The sequence below is a fragment of the Eulemur rufifrons genome, chromosome 14 (assembly GCF_041146395.1).
Source record: "Eulemur rufifrons isolate Redbay chromosome 14, OSU_ERuf_1, whole genome shotgun sequence".
NCBI lineage: Eukaryota > Metazoa > Chordata > Mammalia > Primates > Lemuridae > Eulemur > Eulemur rufifrons.
The window spans coordinates 22,947,695-22,963,770 of record NC_090996.1 but is presented as its reverse complement, the minus strand read 5'-3'; the positions used below and the strand labels follow the sequence as shown (position 1 = coordinate 22,963,770).

The following is a 16,076-nucleotide window of genomic DNA, read 5'->3' as shown; positions in this document are numbered from 1 at the left end:
TCTTCCCACCTTCTGTATCCTTAAACTAGGCTTCTCAAGGACAGAGGAAGCTCTACGTGTCCTTCAAAAGTTGATAGCAAAACTGGCTGGATGAATGAGTTTCCCTGTCACATCTCATAGCCCCCAATTAGGAATGTATGCCTTTAGAATCTTTTAGAGAGAACGTCCACTTTTTCTTTCTTAATGTCATGAACTTTAAGGTAACTGTCAGAAAAATAAACAATGTGATACCAACTTTGAGTCCAAAATGAGGACAGTAGAGGTGATGTCCAAGAGATGTGTGGGTGCTTCCAGGGAATAGAAGAGGGTGCCAAGAAAGTACTTGGAAAATACATAATAATTGCACAACTCGTGTGCTCTTGGTATGCAAGGGCTTTCAACAACAATTAAATTACCATTTATTGAGTTTTTGCTAAGCAAGCTGCTTATTTCTTTACTGGTATAGTTAACTTTCTCTATAACTCTATACAACATGTATCATTGATCCCACTTCACAGATATTGAAAGTGAGACTCAGAAAAGTTACATAACTAGTCCAAAGTTACATAGTTCACAAAGTGCCAAACCTGAGTGGTTTTCAAGTGCAAGTCCAACTGACTCAGAATCCCATGATCTTAACCTCCCAAAAGTCTCCCTTCTGAAGTAGGTTGACTGACTTGCCCTTGGTCAACATGGGAGATGATAAGGAAAGATGGATCACTGTGACAGCTGGTGTCTAGTCTAGATCTGAGAAAGTGACCACCTGTGTCTCCTTCAGAGAGGCATCCACCACTCACCACTGTGTGGAGACTGGAAGCCAGGAAACCAAGGCCTTTTATTTCACTAGCGGGACCAGTGGCCCTCCCAAGATGGTGGAACACTCCCATGCGAGCCTGGGCCTCAAGAGCAAGATAGATGCCGGGTAAGCAGAGCCCTTTCACTCTATGGAGAACTGCATGACCAGGCATGAAGACTTTTCTGAGTTCAAACCCAATCTTCCTGGGCTGGGCTACCATCTGGTGCTTCTAAGAAAGACAATTGGGAAGAAAGGCTGAAAGGCACATGGGTTCATATGCTTGGCTATCCAGAGACCTTCGATGGGATACTTCTGTTTCAGCTAACATGGGATCTTGAAACCTCTTCCATGTTTTAAGCCATGTGCCTACTAGCACAAGGTTTCTAGGCATTTTCCCCAAAACAATCTCTATCTTGCCCTTTGGGGTGCTGGTAACTTGCTTTGATGCTAATCCACTTTCCAAGAGTACATTTTTGTCAGCAGAAAATTACTTTTCAAATTCATTGAACTGGAAAGTATTATTGGATGAATTAGATGAAACGAGATCTCAGAATTTCTGGATCACAGATCTTATAGTTCAGAATTTTCTTCCACTGCTACATCAACCCCATCTATGAAATCAGAAAACACTGTGCCCAGCTCTTCATGCAAGGATAACTACAGATCTTTGGGGTTTTCTTCAGTAGATCCTGCCTGCCATGTTAATTTTATTATTAGAATGGAAAAAATATTTTAATGCAAAAAACTAACAAAGCTTAAATATCCTACCTATGAGCCTAGCAAATTAAGTAAGTTAGTAAAAATTATTTAATAGAAGAGCTGTGGTAAAATACAGTTTCTAAAAGATGGGATAAATTACTTAAATATAACTAAGATATTAGATTCCCACCCCAAAAAATTTGGTCCCGATGCGCTATGATATAATTGCCCTACAGAGCTGGAAGTATTAATCATCTTCAGGAAAGGGCACATTCTACAGCAACTCCCAGTCACAAGGAAGTTGTTCATGTATAGCCTAAATCATTTTTGTTTTAAACCAGACCTAATACCTTTTATTTTGCCCTACAGAGAGAAAAGAAACAAGTTTCACCCTGCATAAGATCCTCAGCTATACTTAGGCAATTTATGATGCTTGCAGAAAAGAAAACCAAAGATCTACTTAGCCAAACTTGAACTTGGCAAGGCCCCTGTTAGGATATTCATCACTTAGATGCTTTTTGTTAGTAAATTTTCCTGGGTGGTTCTTGCATGCCAGAAACTGTACTAAGTTTGGGGGATAAAATGAGCATGAGATCCAATTATCTGTTAAGTCACGTTAACTGGGTTCACATCTTCTAAGCTCTCAACCCTTGTTGATGCAGGATATGTGGCTAGAACAACTTTCCTCCTTACACTTAGACACATTCCTACCAACATACATAAACACAGGCAGATACACACACACTTGTGCCCACACACCTACTCCTCCTCCACTACACACACCCTCAGCCTCCCCACACCCCCTACATGGATTCATCTATATGTATATGTGTTTTATTTGTGTTCTCAGCTCTTGGACAGAACTGCAACCCTCTGACATAGTATGGACTATATCAGACACAGCTTGGATATTGAACATAATAGGTTCACTTTTGGAACCCTGGACATCAGGATCATGCACATTTATCCATCACTTGCCGAAGTTTGACCCAGTGGTCATCCTAAAGGTAAGAGAGGATCCAGTCTGCACAGGTTGTTCAGAGTGAGCCCAGGGTTTGCACAGTTCAATTTATTGTAGTTTATTTCAATTTATCTAATTTTTGCAAAACCCTGGCCACATGTGTAAACAGTGTTCAGTAAGCAAGATGGAAATGGTCCCTAACCTCATGGAGCTCATGGTCCAGGGAAGGAGAGGGACACATATACAGATAGAAGGAGTATGTTCAGAAGACAGGCATCGTGGATCATTTGTTCACCAAACACATTTAATGGGCTCTTCCTATGGAGTCAGATATCAGCTAGATGATGGTGAACCACATATAAAACAGAGGGACAGAATAGTGGGGGGCAATGTCATCTCTCTCCTGTGTGTTTGTGTGTGTGTGTGCGCGCGCACGCTCATTGTATTTCCTTTTTTATTTACAGTATAACACACATACTGAAGGTAAACTGCATAGAGTGCTGTCATCAAAAGTTTACAGTTTGAAAGATAATTTACCGGCCGGGTGCGGTGGCTCATGCCTGTAATCTTAACACTCTGGGAGGCCAAGGTGGGAGGATCGCTCGAGGTCAGGAGTTCGAGACCAGCCTGAGCAAGAGCGAGACCCCAGCTCTACTAAAAATAGAAAAAATTAGCCCGGTGTAGTGGCACACATCCATAGTCCCAGCTACTCAGGAGGCTGAGTCAGAAGAATCGCTTGAGCCCAGGAGTTTGAGGTTGCTGTGAGTAAGGCTGATGCCACAGCACTCTAGCCCGGACAACAGAGTGAGACGCTGTCTCAAAAAATAAATAGGTTAATAAATAAAATAAATAAATTCTGCACAAAGCAAAGCATGGGACAAAGATGTATCACATAATAGTTAAGAGGGCATGCTGCAAATACTGGTTCTGCTACATGCTGCCCCTGTGACCTCGGGCAAGTTACTTAACCCCGTGAGTCATGATCCCCCTCTTTATAATGGGGATGATGGTACCGGCTCTGTGAGATTATTGTGAGAAATAAATGAGATAGCAAAGGGCATGGCAAATATTCACTACCACATCTTTTTGTAAACTTTCTTTTGAAATGCTGGGTGCTTTTAACTTTTCAAAGAACTTTTTCACCTGAGTTACATCCCAAAAATACTTTCAAGAAAATAGGGCTGGAAATAATGTACTCTAAAGCTGGTTCTAGAAGGTTAAGGGACTTAACTAAGATCACATAGCTGATTTGCAATAGTGGCTGATCTCTTGCTGATGATTGGTGGTTCATGTGCTTCTAAGGTTGTGTTAACGAGGGCAAGTCTTAAATTGGCAGCAATAGGCAGCCAGGATTTGACAAAAACATTCCAAATTAGTCCTGGAATTTGGATACTATGACACATATTTATTTCTCTGTTATTTGTATCTTGAGGGTACATGAGAACTGAGGGGTTCCTTTAGCCCAAAACAGACACAGCAGACAAGCTAGCATTACAGAGGAATCCAGACCTCTACAACTCCGTAGACCACAATTGTAACCACCGTGCACACCAGTAAGTTTGGCATCTGACCTGGCGACTAGTGTCACAGCTGCCTCTCTTCCTCCAGACGCTGTCCAGCTACCCGGTCAACAACCTAATTGGTGCCCCCATAGTTTTCCGGATGTTGCTGCAACAGGACCTGTCCAGGTGATGGGACTTTGGAGGGTTGGTAACAGCCTCTGGGCCCCTCCCCCTGCCTTGCCCACATGCACACACTCCCATCCATCCAACTCTCTGACATGGGTAGCCCCAAAAAGCTAGCCCCATTATCAGAACACCCAGAACCCAGCATCAGGCCTGGGTGGACTTTTGTTCCAGGGAAGCTGAGGAGGAATACTTATCTCTCTTCTGCAGTTACAAGTTCCCACACCTAAAGCACTGCTTCAGTGGAGGGGAGAGCATTCTTCCGGAAATCCTGGAGAAATGGAGGGCTGCGACGGGACTGGACATCCGAGAAGCCTATGGCCAGACAGAAACGGTACCTGTTCCCAGGAGAACACCATGGGCTGGGTGCACCCTTTGGGCTTCAGAGTCTCCTTGACAAAAAAATATATATGTATATATTAGCTACCATTTATAATTTGAGAAATATTTCTTGAGCACCTACGATGGGACAGGCACTAGGTATTGAAAATTCAGCAGAGAGCAAAACAGGTAAAGCTGTTGCTTTCTGGAGATCGCATTCTAGTGGGAGTTGGGGAGAGAGAGAGTAAATTAAGAAATATCTGGCACGGCAGGTGATCAGAAATGCTATAGAAAATGAAAAGCAGGTGAGATGAGATGAGCTGTGGGTAGGTCAGATGTGACAGTCAACACAGTCCTCTGTGATGGAGAAACATCTTAGCAGAGACCTGAGTTTATCAGTCATGTTGTCAAGCCCTGTACTTACTGCTCAGATTGAAGCAAGGGATGGGGAGAGGAACCCACTAAGGCCCCACTGCACCTAATAAGATATCATCTTGGAGGCCTTGGAGTCTCATGTGCATTATATAGATTCACACTGTTCTATATGATGCTACTTATCAAAACAACGTGGGGAATACTTTCCCTCAGTGATCTCTCTCCTTTTCCCAGTGCTTCTTATTGCAACCCTCAGGGCTTCTTGCCTCCTCCCCTCCGCTCTCTTACTCTACAACCTTCTGTGGCTAATGGATCCCCCTGGCACAACTCCTGCAGAGGGCTGCTGGCAGCCCTGTGCTGTGGAATCCTCAGGAAGAGCATTATGAATACAGATGAGGACAAGGGAGTTGTGGCAAACATGTCCTGACAAAGGTTTCCAGCCAACCAGAGGAGGACGTGGTCAGGGTAGGCTTCTCAGGATGCCAACATCTCAGATGGCAGGGGTCATTTCAGAATCCAAGCAGAACTGGTCCTACCATGGGAGATAATTTTAAGAAACATCTTTTAGGCCACATAGACTGTAGATTGGTAATTCCATATGGTTTGAAAGGGCTTTTGGTGTTCCCGTGATCTCTTATTAAAGGGAGGCTCCCCCTAAAGAGATTATAATGTGGTTGTTAGTCCCTCCTCCCTAGGGAGCAGCCACTCAGGTTGCTTTCTGAAGAATTTAGCGAAGCCCCTAGGATTGCAGTCCCAGTAAAGGTGAGAGAGCAAGGGGAGGGGAAGGGAGGGCTCCCACCGAATGGGAGCCAACTGCAGGTCAGTGTCAGAGCCTGCTCTGCTCGATCCTCTTTTTATTTTCTTTCTGTGACCTTGTGTCTCCTTCTGAGGTTTGCCAATTATCTGCTGTTTTCCACAGGGGCTCACTTGCAGAGTCTCCACGACAATGAAAGTCAAACCAGGCTACATGGGAGTACCTATTTCCATTTACGATATGCAGGTTGGCTGCGGGCACTAGGGAGGGAGGGAAAATAGGGAAAACACTAGTTTTTCAGTAATTTATTTATTACGTCGTTCATTGAGTTAAAAACATTAATAGAAAGTAAAAATATTAAGATCATCTAAACAAGAGGGAGAGGAGGGGAGGGGGACGGAGGGATGGAGGAAAATAGGAAATAATTTATATTCTTATTAATTCAGAGAAATCCACTTTTTTCCCCTAGCAAATTAGCTAGACAGCTTTAAAAAAACAGAAATAGGGATGAATCGTGACGTAACATTTTGTAACTTGCCTTTAACATTTAACAATCTTGGGTAACCATCATTCCAGGTCAGTAAATACCAATCTATGGCATGATTTCCATGGGTCAATAGCAGTCGATGGTATGGACTCACCACTCCTTGTGCCTTTTTTTGGCCCAATGGATGACGACTGAGTTTTCATTAGTAAAAGCAACACCCTAATGAATATGTCATACCTAAAGTTTTGCTCCTTTCTTTAATTATATTTGGGCTCAATTCCAAGAACTAGAATTTGTATTTGTGATTTCATGGTTACATGTATAATTCTGTGTATCTAAAGTGTAACAGCAATTTATACTCTATTCAGTATTATGTGCAACTAACTGCCACTCCACACATTATGATAACCACTTACTGAGCCCCGTTTTTAGTATCTTATTTTATTCATGTAAAAATCCTGAGACATAAGCTATCAGTTTCTCTGTTGTAAAGATTTTCATGTGCATTGAGGTAGAGAGCTTAAGTAATTCAAAGTCTGCTAATAAGGTAACAGAGTCATGATTTGAGTTTTGATCGGTCTGATTTTTAAGTCCACAGGTGAAGTAAGCCTCAGAGACCATGGGAGGCTATTATTTTTCCTGAGCTCCTAGAGCCAGAAGCATCTTGCCAAGCTCATCTGACCCAGTCTCAATAAAAGGCTTCACCTAAACCATCCCAGGCAGGTGGATCAGAGATCTGAGTTTAAGACTCTTGGCTTCCCTTGGTTTCTGGTTGCCATTTTCAGTCCCCACTAGAGCAAAAGAGTCATTTGTTTGACCAGCTTCACTCTTTTATGCTGCCATTCAAGTCATCTCCTGCTACGTGGATCATTCTTGCAATCTGCTTCTTCCTCCAGGTCATAGACAATGAGGGCAATGTCCTGCCCCCTGGCACAGAAGGAGACCTAGGCATCAGGGTCAAACCCATCAAACCTATTGGCATCTTCTCTGGCTATGTGGTGAGGAATCTGTGTTATCCTCCTCTTCTCCCCAGTGGGGACAGGGAGCATTAGGTGGGATGATGGAGGCCCAAAGTTAGGTATCTCCCAAGAGGCATTGGAAAGATTTGGGAACAGAGAGTGTCCAATGACCAAGAATTGGTGCTTTGTCGAGAGAGGAAAAGACTGTCTGTTCACCCTTACCATGCTCAGCCTATCACTACAATCTCACTGGAAGTCTTATCTTTCTCTAGTTAGCCCTTGTATCCCTAAGAGCCCTCTGGTCCATGCCAGAAATCTTATTGCCCCTGAAGTATAGACAGCAGCGTTCTCCCAAAGACAGCCCAACTCCCCTCGAGTATTGTCACCATGCTATATGCGACTGATCTCCTTTAGAGCCATGGGGCAGGGGGCACTTTGAGACTTACCATATAGTTGGAGGCATCCCTCTCTTCAGACTTGGAAAGGCAGAGAGGGATCATCTTTGAGTCCGGCCACCTCACTTAACAGGTGAGGGAGGATGGTGGACCAGAGATTGCAAGACTCACTCAAGCCCACAACTGTTGGAAAATCGGCAGAGAAGACCCCAAACACATGCCCTCTGACCCCTGAGGGAATTAATTAATAAACTAACTGTTATAAATAACAAATCTAATAATAGTAGTGGCTACCATTTATTGAATGCATACAAGGCAAGCACTGTCCTAAAGCACCTCGCATACTCTAAACTCATGTAATCCTCCCAGCCACCATTATAAAGTCCTTGGAACTAGCTTGCTGGAGTTCAAACCCCTGCACTACCATTTCACTGTATGGTCCTGGGAAAGTTACCAATCTCTCATGCCTCAATTTTCTCACCTATAAGTTGTGTGTCATGATATCTCATGGCATTATTATGGTCATGTAAAGACACTGATAATTGTGAAACATCTAGAACCTTGCTACATAACAGGGTGTAAATAAAAGAATTGATGTAGATACAAATTATCATTCTGATTATACAAATGAGGAAAACTGAGCCTCATTCTGCCCTTCTCCAAGAATTTCCCCTGCACTGCCCCACTCTAGTCACACACGCCAGTGAGATAGCTAAGGTGTGGGCTTCTCCTCCTTTGACACATGAGGAAACAGACTCAGAGGAGTTAGCAGATTTCCTTAAGGCCACAGAGTTAATGCAGCTGCACAGCAACTGTGAGAAAGTCAATCTAATGGTCAAGAAATTTGGCTTCTGTCCTCAGCTCTCCCATCTGTAATGGCTGTTCGGCTGTACACAAACCTCTTGATCTCTGTGACCTTCAATACTTCTGTATTCCCAATGAAAGAGCTACGCTAAGAATTCTTTATGTCACCTTCTAACTCAGTAACTGAAGATCCAATCTGGAGCCCACACTCCTATACCTGAGTAAGGCATGAAGGTGCACTGACAAAGGGTATTACTCAAAGCAAGTGCCTCAGCTGAATAGAGGGGCCCAGTGACTGTAGAAATATGCACATTGGCTGGGGCCCTGGGACTTCTTGCTATGTCTCCAGAACTTTCAAATCTAATAAAAGAGCCAAGAAAAGTGCCTAATCCAACTGATAGCCTCAAGCAGTGTCATGGAGTGAGCAGGGGTTAGGCTGTCTGTGGAAGGAAGGTGGAATCAGCTGGAAGAAATACCTTAAAGCAGTGGTCCCCAACCTTTTTGGCACCAGAGACTGGTTTCATGGAAGACAGTTTTTCCATGGATTGGGGGTGGGGGGATAGGCACAGTTCAGGCGGTGATGCGAGTGATGGGGAGCGGCTATAAACACAGAGGAAGCTTCCCTCACTCGCCCAGTGCTCACCTCCTGCTGTGTGGCCGGGTTCCTCAGTTCCTAAGTTTCATGGAAGATAATTTTTCCACAGACTTGGGTAGGGTGGTGCATAGGGGGGAAGCGGAACTCAGGAAGTGATGCACGGCCAGTTCCTAACTGGCTACAGACCGGTTCCAAGCCACAGCCTGACAGTTGGGGACCATAGCCCTAGAGCATGAATGAAAGAATACATCAGTATTATCCATCAGCCTTGACCCAGGGGAGTAGCTTAGGGGCCATAGGTGGACTAACTGAAATAAAGAGGGAAGATCCAGTTCAACCTGGAGTCCGGGGTTGTCAGGTTCAAGGCAGGTCCACCATGTGCAGTTGTTCATGTTGTAAAATGCACACCTGCACATCTTTTCGTAGCAGCACTGGGGCAGGGGGATTTGGGGTTGGCATGTGCAATGACTCTGTCTTCCTGTGGTCACCAGAACGATCCCCAGAAAGTAGCAGACAACATCCGAGGAGATTTTTGGCTCCTGGGAGATCGAGGAATCAAGGATGAAGATGGCTATTTCCAGTTCATAGGGCGGGCAGATGATATCATTAATGCCAGTGGGTGAGCTTGGTGTCTGGGCTGGGAAGGGTAATCTGGATCTTTATTCTGGCTGGTTCCAGGCTTTGGGGATGGCCTAGAGGTTGGTTGGGTGTCCAATCTTCTCTGAAGTACAGGTTCTTCTGCAGGTACCGGATCGGGCCCTCAGAGGTGGAGAATGCGCTGATGGAGCACCCTGCTGTGGTTGAGACGGCTGTAGTCAGCAGCCCAGACCCTGTCCGAGGAGAGGTGATGGGGGAGCTGTCACCCGGGAGTGTGTGGACATGACGCACACGGGCAGTGTAGGGTGGCCGTTAGGATCATGGACCCCGGGGCTGAGCAGCCTGGGGCCAAATCCTGGCCCTGCTGCTTACTAGCTATGTGACCTTGGGCAAGCTACCTAGCCTCTATATTCCTCAGTTTCCCCATCTGTAAGGTGAGGGGCTGTTATGAGAGTTCAATGTGTTAATATTTGTCAAGTGCTTGGAACAAGGCCTAGCACATAGTCAGCACCATATAGGAGCCATTATTATGGGGCTGGAGGGATTCCATCCTGCCATTTGGCATTTGAATTAGAATCTGATTCCTGACCAGCAGAACAGAGGAGGGATTTGAGCCAAGAGAAAGAGCCCCTGAGACATGGGGTTCCCTGTGAAAATAAGAGGAATAAAAAAAGATCCCTACAATGGCAGAATTATAGGAATAGGCCCAGATGGAGTCTAATAGAGCTCAGTGTGTGTGTAGGGAAGGGTTAAGGTGGGAGGTGTGGATCAATGTCCTCCTACATTTCTGCAGGGTGCAAGTTTGGCAATATGTTACTTCTAGCAGGTATGGAGCACAACATACAGGAAATCATGAGAGCCACTGGGCAAATAAGGACAATAAGGGATCCTCTACTGAGAAAACGCCCTGTGCCTGGCTCTCTAGCAAAGCCCTGATGTATAGATTTCATTTTATTTCCCATTAATTAGATATGAACATTTTATCCCCATTTTACAGATGGGTAAACTGAAATTTGGAGAGGTTAAATAACTTAGGGTTATGGTCCCTAGTTTTTATTTTCCTCTTCTCTCACTGTGTCTACTTTCTCCTCATCAGTCTCTATTGTCCCTGGGGTATGCAGTGAGGCTAGTCTCAACCTATTGTCCTACCTATTCATCCAGTAAACCACTTGAGAGAGAGATGGAACTTCAGCCATTCCTATCCCCAGTTTCTCTTTCCCTTGACCTGGATGTTGGGAGGTGCAATTGAGGAGATACCAAGGTGGTGCGTGTGGTGGAAGTCTGAACACTGATTTTGCATGGTTCCAGGATATGACTATATACTCTAATCCCTTCTCTCTTGGCCCCCATCCTTGATGCAGGTGGTAAAGGCATTCGTGGTCCTGGCCCCAGAGTACCTGTCCCATGACCAGGCCCAGCTCACCAAGGAGCTGCAGCAGCATGTGAAGTCAGTGACAGCCCCATACAAGTACCCGAGGAAGGTAAGACTTTTGGGCTCCCACATCCCCCAAACTTGGGGAAGGAGAGATGGTTCTCCTATTATAATTATCTTCTTCAAGGTGAGGATGAGGCTTCTAATTGCATTTTTTCCCTAATTATGACCAAGAAAGCCCAAAAAGACAATCCAGCAGCCAATCTTGATACCCAAAACGTGACCACAGTCTTTATGCTGAATTAAAAGTCAAATGCTTCCAAGGAAACAAATTCTAGCCAATAGAATTATAGCTCCACTCTCTGCACTGGGATCTTGCTATAACATTCAGGATCATGCAGCTTTCAGTTGCAGGTGACAGAGACCTAACTCGAAATGTATTGCTCACACAATTGCAAAGTCCAGGGGTGGGAAAAGCTTTCATCATAGCTAGTCCCAGGCATTCATATGATAAGGCCAGGAATGTCTCTTTCACCTCTGAGTCTCCCTCTTTTCTAGTGACTTCATTTCTTGAAAGGCTTTCTCTTTGTATCTCCATCATCTGCAAACATGCATTCTTAGCAGCTTAGCAAACTCCAGTAGGAAAAGACCATGTTTTTCCCCAAAGGCCTCAGCATCAATCTCTGGGTTCTCATCGGACCCATGTAGGCCATGTGCCCACTGCTAAACCAATCCCTGTAACTGGTGGGGGAGGCCTCTGATTGCCTAGTTCTGGATCACGTGGTCATCCTTGGTTAAAGTGCAGGAAAAATGGCAGAGAGAAAACTGCCCCATATCATGACATGGATGGAGTGAGGGAGGGGTGGCTCCCACAGGAAAATGGAACTGCTCTTACCAGAAAAAACAAAAAGCCTAGAATCCACTACACCTGCTCTCAACCCCATTGTGGTCACAGATGACCCACCCTGGGCTGATTTTTCCCAACAGATGGAGTTTGTCTTGAACCTGCCCAAGACCATCACAGGGAAAATTGAGCGAGCCAAGCTTCGAAAGGAGGAGTGGAAGATGTCTGGGCAAGCCCGGACCCAGTGAGGCTTCCAAGGGGCTCTCATTTGGGCTCTCCTCTTCTCTCCCTTTCTCTTTCCTTTTGGGGCCTCAGCCTTCCTGCGAGGATATGAGATTCTTTATGAAAAGGCACACGTGTAATTTTTGTCTTTCCTTGGTTATTAGCACAAAACATGGCCATGCTAGATGTGAAAAAAGAAAGAGAGGGAGGGAATGACAGAGAGAAAAGGGGAGAGGAACAGAAAGAGGAAAGACACGTAAGTCAGAGAAAGATTAAAACATCAAGGGAAAGCAAGCGAAAAAGAAACAGAGTAGGGAGGCAGGGAAAGGAGGAAGAAACAAATGGAAGAAAGGGAGGGAGAAAATATAGCAAGGAAAGGATTGAAGGGAGGATCAGGAAAAGAAAGAAAGAGAGAAAGAAGGAAGGAAGGAAAGAGAAAAAAAGAGGGAGATGGGAGGGAAATAGAGGAAGAGAGGGAGGGAGGAAGAAAGAGGAAAAAAGAAAAGACTTAGATCAATAAAAATAGTAAGAGAAGCTGATGAAGAAATGATAGAAGGCAGGAAGGATGGGAGAGAGGCGGAAAGGCAGGAAACTTGTAAGTTCTCCCACAGAGACAGAGTGACAGCCAAGCAGAAAACTGGAGCTTAAGAAAGAAATGAAAGGCCGTGGCACACCCCTTTGCCCCTGGAACAAGCCCTCAATACAGGGAGACGTGTGTGGAGTCAGGACATTGCAGTCATCCCTAAGTCACCCCAAACCTTGGGGCCGTCATGACCAGGGTAGGGGAACCACCCTTTATTGAGCATTTGCTATGTGCCAGGTACTGTCCTAGACATATTATAAAGACCATCTTGTTTCATCTCTGTGTGGCAACTCCAGACCTCAGATCACAGCTGCGAGAACAATGTAAGCCCCTCAAAAGGTGTCACATCCCCATGGCTCATGTGTTTGGTGTTATCTACTGTTCCTAGAATCAAATAATAAAATCGTTTTAAAATCAAGACCCTGAGAATGGTCTCTGAGGGCAAGGAAGAAAGGGAGGGATGAGATATGTTGGGGAAGCCATGGAGATAGACGGGGCAGGCAGTGTGGCCGTGGTCAGCTAGTGCCTCAGTTCCTGGGGCTACTGGGACACCGGCTCTGTAAGTCCAGGATAGAGGGGGAGGTGAGGACTGTCAAGGCTTCACCAACAACCCAGAAATGGAGGGTGAACCTTCCTCAAAGGTTTGAGTAAGCAGGAGAAGAAAGCAAAAGTTCTCTGAGGACCTATGATACTTCTTCTTCTTAAGAATACTTAGTAATAATAACAATAGTAATAATATTAATCACTCATCAAGCACTTGCCAAGAACCAGGCACTGTGCCAAGCAAATGCATATATTAATCCCACTTCCTGTTTTCATAGTTACCCTTGAATTCAGGCACTATTATTTTTTCCATTTTACAGAAGAGGAAAAAAAGACTTGGAGAGATTAAGTGATATTCCAAAAAGTGACACAGCCGGCAGGTGACAAAGCCAGATTCTAACATAGGCCTATCTATGCATAGGGTTCTATGCAGAGACTAGATCACATAGGCTCCTGGTATTCATCTGGGTTATATACTGATTAGCATATCCCAGGAGGATCACATAAAGGTGTCATTAGTAAGAATAGAAACTTTTGAGCGAGCAAATGAGATCTAGAAGTGAATCCCAGCTCCTTGTCTGCCATAAATGTTACCTTAATTAAGCCTTGTTGGGTTGCAAGATGTATGAAACTCTTCAGACCAGCAAAACGTATTCTATTTCAAGGACCCACGGATAATTTCACAGGATTGAGGACCAGGACAATGAACCAGACCTCATGAGGGAGTAGCCAGCAACCGGAAAGCCATCAGGAACACAGGCTGCTGCTCCATCCAGCTCTATGGGAACAGATTGTCACTTGTCTATCTCTTTTTCCCCCCCTAAGCAACTGCAGCATTTGTTTTCCATCTGAGCATCTAGACTGTTATAAAGTGGCCTCTCCCTCTCTCTGGCTTTATCATCCTCCAGCTTCAGGGTCACCTGGAGAGAATGAATCTGATTGACCCAGCTCATGTGAGTTGCCCACATGTGGCCTGATCATCGCATAGTACAAACGTGGCTGCAGGAGCCCAGCTTTTTGGACTGGGAATCATTCTAAGAGAAGAGGGGCAAAGGATGGCATCAGATGCCTCCAAATTTGACCTCCCACATAGTCACAAACCAACAAGCTCTTGCAAGGATTCCGCTTCATTCCAACATTCTTCGATGCCTCTTTTCTTTTTCTTTCTAAAGTCTTTCTCTTGATGCATTTACCCTCTGCTCGTTCTTTCTCATTGAAATCTTGATTAAAGGCTTAAACCTCAGGTGGACATGTCCAGGGCCTTCTAATGAGGCCTCAGCTGCTGGAGAATATATCTGTTTGGTCAAGGATCTCTCCCAGTGGAAGGCATGGGAAGGATTTATATAGTAGTGACAGGATCTGGTTTCCTAGATGCTAGTTATCTGTGGGCCATGATCCTTCACAGGAGGCACCCTGCTAAACCTGTCTGTCTCTTAACTTATGGCCTGCTGTCTTTATCCTGCAGGGAGAATGTTTTTGATCATATCCCCTACTTACAGCACAGCTCATGGGCTCCTTGACTTCTCCAGGCTCAGGGATGATTGATGATGGAAACCTACCACCTTTAGGGGAAATCTGCGCCCTATCCACAGTATAGAATCTGCCTCCTTTCTCCCTACTCCGTCCCTTCTGCAGATGACTTAGACAAAGCAATCATAATACTCAGTACCTTTCACAAAGACTGGTTTACTGTGACTACAGTGAAATCATGAACTCTTGCCTTGTTCAGGATGAGACTATAAGGCTGGTGGTGGGCACCCCACCCCTCCCTAATGAAAAAGAAGAAGCCCCTCCTATTCCTCAATCCCTGCCCTAAAACTGTAACAAAAAAATTCCTCACTCTTACCGCCGAAACCTTCCCTCCGGAAAAACTCCCATCCCCCAGCCCTAAAAAACTATATAAATCCACTCAGACTTCTGGGCGAGACGACTTCCTGGGTGTCTCTCTCTCTCTCTCTCTCTCCCCCTCTCTCCTCCTGAATCTCGCCCGGGAACACCCCAATAAAGCCTCGTTACTTACCCCTTTCAACTCTACTCGTCTTTCTTTCTCTGGTGCCGACCTATCCACAAACCTTACAGAGACCAAGCTAGACCACCTCATCCTTCCTGCTTGTTTTCTGGTCTCTATTTATAATACCTTGTGAGTCAATCTTTGAAAACACATAGATTCACCCACACCTAAATATACACATACATATATTACTATATAACAAATGACACTGAAATGCAGCAGTTTAAAAAAAAAACACTATGTTCGCAGATTCAATGGGTCAGGAATTTGGAAAGGGGATAGTAGAAATGGTTTTATTCCACTCCAGTATGTCTAGGATCTCTGCTGGGAGGACTTGGAAGCTGGCGTGACCTGATGGCCAAAGGCAACGCTGTGGGTTGAACTGTGTCCTCCCTAAAATTCATATGTTGAAGCCCTGAACTCCAGTGTGATGATATTTGGAGATGGGGACTTTGGAAGGCAGGGTTGGATGAGGTCACGAGGATAGGTCCCTCATGATGAAATTAGTGGCTTTTTAAGAATAGGAAGGGAGTGGGAGAGAGGAAGAGAGCGAGAGAGTGAGAGAGAGATGGTGGGAGACCATTCTTTCTTAACTATGTGAGGATACATTGAGAAGGGGTCTATCTGCCAGCCAGGAAGAGATCCCTCACCAGGAACTGAGTTAACTAAAACCTTGACCTTGGACTTTTCCTCCTCCAGCACCATGAGAAATAAATGTCTGTTGTTTAAGCCACTCTGTCAATGGTATTTTGTTACAGCAACCTGAGCTAATTCAGTCAGAGATCATCTGGAGGCACCTTCACTCACATGGGAAGTCAGCTGGGGTTATTGGCTGGAACACCTGCAAGAGGCTTCTTCAGGTGGCCAGGACTCTCTCACTGCATGGCTGCCTCACACTTTTCACCTGGTGGTTCAACCCCACAAATGGAATTAAGGCTAAATCACTTCTGAAGATCTACCCTCAGAAGTCAGATAATCAACCACTCACTAATGTTGGCCCAGATTCTAGGAATGGGAGACATAGATTCCACTTCTTGATAAGACTTGTGTCAGTGAATTTGTGGACATGACATAAAACTGTCATAATACTTCAC

At 44.9% G+C, this 16,076-nt stretch overlaps 1 protein-coding gene across 8 annotated transcripts in view; it reads left to right on the top strand.

Moving 5' to 3' along the window:
* LOC138394657 (acyl-coenzyme A synthetase ACSM2B, mitochondrial-like) overlaps positions 1-12,846 on the top strand; it is a 34,355-nt gene extending 21,509 nt beyond the window's left edge. For 7 of the 8 annotated variants that reach the window (XM_069486859.1, XM_069486855.1, XM_069486854.1 and 4 more), the window contains 10 exons: positions 758-901; positions 2,325-2,481; positions 4,044-4,123; positions 4,331-4,454; positions 5,736-5,816; positions 6,954-7,055; positions 9,302-9,429; positions 9,555-9,654; positions 10,769-10,888; positions 11,767-12,846. In XM_069486859.1, the coding sequence (XP_069342960.1) occupies positions 758-901; positions 2,325-2,481; positions 4,044-4,123; positions 4,331-4,454; positions 5,736-5,816; positions 6,954-7,055; positions 9,302-9,429; positions 9,555-9,654; positions 10,769-10,888; positions 11,767-11,871 (1,141 nt within the window). In that variant the 3' untranslated portion in view covers positions 11,872-12,846. The remainder of the gene's footprint in view (positions 1-757; positions 902-2,324; positions 2,482-4,043; positions 4,124-4,330; positions 4,455-5,735; positions 5,817-6,953; positions 7,056-9,301; positions 9,430-9,554; positions 9,655-10,768; positions 10,889-11,766) is intronic. The other variant, XM_069486860.1, reaches the window with a different exon arrangement.
* Positions 12,847-16,076: the final 3,230 nt, after the last annotated feature.